Genomic DNA, 8168 nt, shown 5'->3' with positions numbered 1-8168 from the left:
AATGTTTCTTGAACAGCAAATCAGCATATTAGAATGATTTCTGAAGGATCATGTGACACTGATGATGCTGAAAATTCTGCTTTGCATCACAGCAATAAATTACAACTTCAAATATATTCAAATAGTAAACAGTTATTTTAAATTGTAATAATATTTCTGATTTAACTGTATTTAAAAAAATTTTTTTTATCAAATGCATTCCTGGTGAGCATAAGACTAATTTTGTGTTCCATGTGAGAAAAAAAATCATGAGTTTGAAACGACATGCAAAAAGCTGAATGTTTCCCCCCATTTATTATACAATACAATACAATACAATACAATGTTATTTATATAGCACAGTTTAAAAACAACCGGAGTTGACCAAAGTGCTTTACAACACTATACCAAAAATAGGCAAATTAAAAACAAAATAACACATTAAATATACACATAACACATTAAATTATCTAATAAATACAATATTGTCTGTGTTCTTGTATATCCAAATGCTACCAACACTATATAGGCTTCGCATACTGTAACTTGCACTATATATTTAGTAGAAAGTAAAGGTTTTCTTTCTTTCTTTAATATTATCCAATACATATAGAATGTAAAATACCATTACATATTAACTTGTATTGTTATTTGGTCAGATACATAAACCACAACGGAGCTCCATTTGACTATAGCAGAATAAAAAAAGGATGTAACTGCTCTAATGACATCACTGTATTCTTATCAGTTTACAAATGATCAAACCAGAGATGCAAATTAAATCTGGCCTATAATAAAAGCTAATAGGACAGAGAATCAAATGCAAATAAGAGATAAACTCACCGGGCATGATACAAAAGAGAGTCCAGGAAATTGTCAATAGTGGTATGAATAAAAGTGTCCCTAAATACAGTGACACGCAGGGGACTGAAGGAGGAAGTGAACACAGCCTAGTGCACTGAGAGGAAGTCAGTGACACAAAAAAGCAAAGAGCCGGTGGAGAAGTTTAAAGATGAGGTAGACCATAACTTAATGGGGTGCATGTCAAAAAGAAAGACATTTGTATATAGACACACTTGATATGTATATCTCCTCTGTAGTGAATGAGTGCCGTCAGAATGAGAGTTAGAACAGCTGATAAAAACATCACAATAATCCATCAGTTAACATCTCGTGAAGCAAAAAGCAACATGTTTGTAAGAAACAAATCCATCAGTAAGATTTTTTTTTTTCCAGTTCAAACTGTTGCTTCCAGATAAAATACAAGTCCTCTATCCATAATATTGCTTTCTCCAGTGAAAAAGTCATATTGTATCAATCGGGAAAGAAGTGTGCATGTATCAAGGCACAGTTTACAAGCAAAAAAAGCAGTTCTAAACAAATATGTTGGTGGATTTTGATGTGAGAGAACGAGAGTGGATGTACTTTTTCACTGGAGGAAACGTTATCATGGATTATGGACAGGTACTTTGTCCAGAGCATGTATCAAGGCACAGTTTACAAGCAAAAAAAGCAGTTCTAAACAAATATGTTGGTGGATTTTGATGTGAGAGAACAAGAGTGGATGTACTTTGTCACTGTAGGAAACGTTATCATGGATTATGGACAGGTACTTTGGCCAGAAAAGCCTTAATGATGGATTTGTTCCCATGAAGAAACATGGACTTGGACGGCCAGAGGGTGAGCAGATTTCATTTTTGGGTGAACTATTCACTTAAACTCGCCGTGATTGATCCAAAAGAGCGTGGGATGCTTCAAACTGAAACTGTGAAATGTTAACATCCATTAATGACATTTTGCAGTGTCATCACGAGGCCACTAGGAGGCAGTGTTATCTTTTCACAGACACAAGCACGCTCTGCAGTCCCTTCACGTGGAAGGGGGAGTGGAACAAGAAAAGTGTTAGGAAAACACCATCATAGCAGATGTGGGTGTCCAATGACTCCAATCAAACAGTGAATGCACTTTTTTTTTGCACAAGTCAAAGGGCCACTTCCTTGCGTCCTTCTATGCACAACTGGAAGTTGTATAATTATTGACTATTTATTGCTGGTGATTTGGCAGAGTGTTTTATGGCTCAGTCAGATTCTGTGGCCTTTTTCATATTTTCTGCACTGAATTTGTGGGAATTCTGCAGATTTATGCAGAAATCTGTGTAAAAATAAATGTCATGCAAGCCCCCAATTAAGGAAGTAGGTTAGATATTAGGGTTAGTAAATGATTTTCTATCTTTTAGATTGCAGCAGCTCAAACATCAGAGCACTAGCAACATTAAGGTCATGGTTTGATTCCCAGGTAATGCATGAACTGATAAAATGTATAATTTGAATGTAATGTAAGTCGCTTTGGATAAAAGTGCCAGTTAAGTGCCTAAATGTAGAAACATAATTGATATTAATACAAAGTATAATAGTATAAGGGAATATAAAGTCCTATGTGCAAATAATTGATCAAAATAAATAACAGCAACCTTATAAAATTATAAAAATAAATGTAATATTATATAATTATATTATGTATTAATATTTAGTGCTGTCAAGCGATTATCGCGATTAATCGCATCCAAAAAACTTTTTTGTTTACATGTGTGTGCTGTGTATATTTATTATGTATATATAATACACACACATGCATATATATTTAAGAAAAATATGTTTATATATTAAATATATTTCTACATAATATAAATTATATTAATATAAATATATTCATGTTAAAATTGTCAAAATACAGTATATACTCAAACATATAATATGTGTGTATATTTATATATAGCCTACATCATAAATATACACAGTACACACACATACTGTATATTATGTAAACAAAAACTTTTATTTTGGATGCGATTAATCGCGATTAATAGTTTGACATAATCATTTATATAAATATTAAAAATATGTAAAACACCCTCCACTGTGGTAAACAGAATAAACATACTAAATAATCATAAGTCGATGTAAAGTCGACACCTTGAACTAAGCAGCATGTGTGTGCTTGTTATAACGGAGCCTGTGATAGTGATCGCTGATCAGGCGTAGTGTGATAGCAGGGAGTGTGTGACTGCGCATGCGTCGCGCCGCAGACTGCGAGCCCGGCGTGAATCGAGGAGGAAGCGCAGCATATTTGGACTCTCTTTGCTTCTGTCTCTGACAGAGGACGACTGAGCCACCGTCCACCTGCCGTATTCTCTCATCGGCGGGACGGAAAACCGGACAGAACCGTGTGGTCGTGTGTTTTTGGAGTGTTTCAACACAAAGCCTCCATGGAGTCTGATGGGAGGAGAGGGCAGCTGAAGACGAACCTCAAACACTGAGACGATCTCCACGAGGATCCGAGGTAACGCAGCTCATTTAAAACGGTTTAACGTTTAGTTTCGCTGTGCTTTACATCACGTATCGTTTTAGAGATGGATTTGGGTGTTTAGGAAGAGGGAAATGTGAGAACCAGTGGCCTCGTGCCGCTACAAAGCCAGCTGCGCATTCAACCGCATGAATATAAAGATAAGACAGTGTCGTTGATTATGAATCAGCTATTTATGACTGATTTTGTTAAGCAAATGTGGGTGAAACAACTATTACTAGTTACGATCTGCTCCTGAACCATATCTGGATATATAATACGTAGGTTAATGTGTTAATTATTAAGATTATTATTTTGTAAAGTCTATGTTGCCCTTCATATGGTACTGTAACGTTAAAGCTAAACCTTTCAGACTGTAAACCTTTTAAATGGCGAGTATAGTTAACCAAAGGCTGGACTTTATAGTTTCCACTTAAAAAATGTTAACTAGTTGACAGGTGAGTAAGTTAGTGGAGTAACTTGATAGCATTCATCACACGTCATCGCGAGAAAAAAAAAATTGCGTTCGATTTGTTATGGAAATAAACATGTATAAAGCAATTTGTAACATTTTAGTTTTGGTGTTTATTTGGTGTCTTATTTATTTACTTATTTTTGATTTAATGTGTTTTTCAACAATACATTTTACTGGGGGTCTGATTGACAACAAATAAAAACATCGTACTATTTTTAATTACCATAACCTATAATTAATTTTTATTTAAATTTCTTTAATTTAATTAATTTAATTTTAATTTCTTTCATTTCTCCTCTTTTCTATTACTTGTTTCGCTTCTGTTTCAGTTTTTATAACCATTTCTTACTATGTGTAAGTAAGTTGTTGTTTTTTAGCATGTGTGTTTGGCAGTGTAATTTTTTAGGATTACTCATAAACTACTGTCATTTGATTTGTATTTGTTATTTATTTTAATTTTAGTTAAATTATGTCTGAATTTATTATGTCTGTATAGGTCTTTTATTAAGTTTTTAGTTTTATTTAATTTGAGTTATTTTAATACTTCAACAAACTAAATGGAAATGAAATAATATATATATTGAATTTATAAATATATATATATATGTGTATATGTGTATGTGTGTGTGGTTGTACATACACATGTAGTTGTTTTAATACTACAATTGATTGCTTCTGTTGTCCTCATTTGTAAGTCGCTTTGGATAAAAGCGTCTGATAAATGACTAAATAAATAAATAAAAAATAACCTTTCTGAAATTTGAATTTACATAAGGGTAAATTTTTCTAAAAATAATTTAAAATTAATAAAAAATAGTAATAATAATTTTTTGAGTAATTACAAGAAGTGAATTTCTGCAAAGCACGAGTTAAAATTATTAACCCACTGTATCTTAAATATTTCTCTTGAATGACTAACATCATTTTTTAAAATACTTTTACACTCTGCTTACTGAATTTTTTTATTTTTATTTTTTACTTTTATTTTTACCTTAGTAATAATGCATTTAAACAAAAGTGTAAGTGGGGCCTACATTATTATATTTATATATTAAAATATATTTGTGTACTTTTAAATACTCTTATTATGTATTATAGATATAAAATAGAAAAGCTAAAGTTCTGAGGCACCATAAATTTATATAGCAGAAGAAAAGTTAATACTTCAAAATAGGGACTTTTATCTATTACCTTTTTTCTTGGGCAAAAAGAGAACTCTACTGAGCATGTGCAGAATAATAAGTGTCATAATTAAAGACATTAAAGCGGCCTCCAAAATTGCATACTGTCTAGTAGGTGCTATATTTAGTTTGAAACTTACTTAAAAACTTTACTTAGAGTTAAAAAAGTATGTTTTGTATAGTATGAATATGGATGGATTGAATGAAATTTGGACATGCTGCTCTTTTCACGTGTTGTTTTTCATTTGCTATAAAGTACGAAAGCAGGCATATTCGGATGCAGCATAAGTGTGTTCCATTTGCCAGTGTTCTTCCCTTTTTCGTCTTGGGATTAATTTAATACATGACTTGACATGCAGGGGTTGGATTGTTGGTTTGCTGACATGATCTTTCTCGCTCATATCCCAAAACAGCTGTCCCACTATGGAGCTCAGCAGATTGGTGACTTTCTGGATTGTATGTATATGCTTCTTGTTGGAATGTCGAGCGGACAAATCCAATCATGTAAGCCCAGACCCCTTACCATCGGACAACGGTGTCTCAGGTGAGTTTGAAATGTTTGAATTATTATTTTACATCAGCGAAAAAGTAGCTGTGTCATCATAGACGAGAGTTGACGGCCTTTTCAACAAACGAGATGTACTTCAAACTGCTCTGTGCTTTGCAGCCCCCTGTCCCAGTGCTGTAGTCTTATTTAGAAATTGTAAGGGGGTCTAAATGCGGCCCGGCTGAGAATAGGAAGGGAATGCATTCTCTGTTAAGCACTGTCCTCACTTGGGCTGCTCTGAGGCAGCGTGTCAAATAAAGGTGCCTAGAGCATCAGTGTGTACAATTGCTTCTGTAATGTGTTTTAGTCCCATATAAAGGGTGGCTTGTCCTTAGAGTTCATCTGAGTTGACTTTTAAGAGATGTTTGGGATCTTTTGATTCTTGCCCAGATGCCTGCTCTACAAAACAAACCAGTTTTAGTCAAGAGTGTGGGGAAAAATATCTTTGTGTTGTAATTTGGATCAGTTCTGATTTTGGCGTGAAGTTTATTTTAAAAGTCATGGGGGAAAAAATTGATTTCCAGGCCTTGAAAGTAATGCAATAATGTGAAAATATATCTAGATTTTTTTACGCTCAGCCTTAAAAAACTATTTAAGAAAAATTTATATATATTTTACTTGAAATTATACGGTATACTATAGGCTTGCCGCGATAGACGGTGTTGACGGTGATACCGGTGTTAAGCCGCAACACCGGTTACGTCACTTGCCCACCGCGTCACCGACCCCCACCAGCCTAAGGCACACCTGTGCATTAATCATGCTGTCTAATCAGCATCTTGCTATGCCACACCTGTGAGGTGGATGGATTATCTCGGCAAAGGAGAAGTGCTCACTAACACAATTTAGACAGATTTGTGAACAATATTTGAGAGAAATAGGCCTTTTGTGTACATAGAAAAAGTCTTAGACCTTTGAGTTCAGCTCATGAAAAATGGGGGCAAAAACAAAAGTGTTCAGTGTATTTATATATATATTTATATATATATATAGTATATTTATATATTTTATCATTTAATTGTTCAGTTAAAATAATGATTTTCAAACACGCAATATTGTTTATTTTACTTGCGCATTATTGTTGTTTTTTTCAACTTGCTATATTTTTCCATGTCATTATTCAGATGATGTGAGAACCCTGGAAGTGCATTATTGGTTTGTAACCAGTATGATGATTTTTGTGTTTTAGTTTCTAATCTTATTTGCCTCGTAACTTATTTATGGAACACAACGCAAATGTTAAGTGGCAATTTTCTTAATGCAGTTGCTGTTTACATAGCTGGTATTGTTACATGTGGACTGGGTGACGTTGAAGTTATATTTGCCTGTCATCGATCACGTTCTGCCTCGATGTAAAAGTTGTCTTTTACAGTGGCCTTCTGGTGGTCTTGCTTTTCCGTGTTATGTTAGTGAATCAAACCGTCTGATTTTTATTGCAGTGTAATGAGTCAAGAGCCCTGTGGGAAAATGGCCTGAAGTCCAGTGTGTTTCTAAGCTTTTGTTGAACTGGAATAGAGCCCAGTCATTAAATGATAATACACCATTCGGCTACTGGCTGAACGAGCTGTATTGTATGTGTCCACCATTTTTTACTCTAAATTTTGCACTGAATTTACCTTTAGAGAGTTGCCTGTAACTCTGCAAATCGATCCAGGTCTACCATTTCAAACATTAATATGCTATGCTTGGTATTTTTAGTAGTTACACATAGTTATTTTGCATCTTTAATGCATATTTCTGTATGAGTGTAGTACTTTTATCATACTGTAGTGATAAAAACATTGGAAATTGCAGCTGGTACTTCATTCATCACGCTGGAAATGAAAGGTCAAGTCGAGTTTATACTGCACATTTTAGTAAATGTAGCCGATAACCTGGGTATCTTGTGCATGCAGAGAATTTGCATACTCTACACACACTACATACTGCAAAGATAAAATAGCATGCTATTCTCAATCTAAACATAACCTTGTTCTGTCTCCGATTGTGGGAAGTCATACCATAGGTGGTTGTTTTGCATCTGAAGCTGGTTAATGTAAATATTTTATAAGGGTAAGAAGTTTGCAAAGCAAATGATCATGCTGTACACACTATATGCAACTGGTGTGTTACATCGTTTCTGAGCAGGTTGGGCTCATTGCATTAAATTTCAGAAGCTGCATGTTGAGGTAATTAAAATGTCAAATTAATATTTTGCGCTCAATTATTTACTTCTCAGACAAGTGGCCGCATGATAAGCGGGAAAATTATGTAGTGTAGTCTTTATCACCGTGCAGAGGTTTCTTTTGCAAAATAATCTGCTGACTTTACACTATCCCTCAGCCTTGCCGTGCCCCCCTAGTTTTGGGAACCACTGACTACGGACTAGGCGATTTGTGCTCTGTTAATTTGTTCTGTTACGTCCCTCTATGTGTTTAATTACTAATGCCTGTGTAGTACGGCATTGCACACAGAGGACAAAAACGTTCAGCCTCGACTCTTTATTGTCATTTGTGTTCAAATTTGCAAAGTGTACCAAATTGAACAAAACTATATAAATGCAAAATTTGAATTCATGAATATATAATGGTATCCACGATATAGCAAAATCCATATCATGGAACAACATAATACCGGTAGTCACGTTCATACCGGTATAGCGCCC

At 34.4% G+C, this 8168-nt stretch overlaps 1 protein-coding gene across 1 annotated transcript in view; it reads left to right on the top strand.

Moving 5' to 3' along the window:
• Positions 1–2995: 2995 nt before the first annotated feature.
• LOC107745192 (stromal interaction molecule 1-like) overlaps positions 2996–8168 on the top strand; it is a 52484-nt gene continuing 47311 nt past the window's right edge. Inside the window, 2 exon segments of the mRNA XM_016559040.1 lie at positions 2996–3318; positions 5391–5521. Of these exon segments, the coding sequence (XP_016414526.1) occupies positions 5401–5521 (121 nt within the window). The 5' untranslated portion in view covers positions 2996–3318; positions 5391–5400.

The sequence above is a fragment of the Sinocyclocheilus rhinocerous genome, unplaced genomic scaffold (genome assembly GCF_001515625.1).
Source record: "Sinocyclocheilus rhinocerous isolate Xijiao unplaced genomic scaffold, SAMN03320098_v1.1 scaffold257, whole genome shotgun sequence".
Classification (NCBI taxonomy): Eukaryota; Metazoa; Chordata; class Actinopteri; order Cypriniformes; family Cyprinidae; genus Sinocyclocheilus; species Sinocyclocheilus rhinocerous.
Note: the sequence above shows the minus strand (reverse complement) of the source record. Positions and strands in the feature narration are given on the sequence as shown.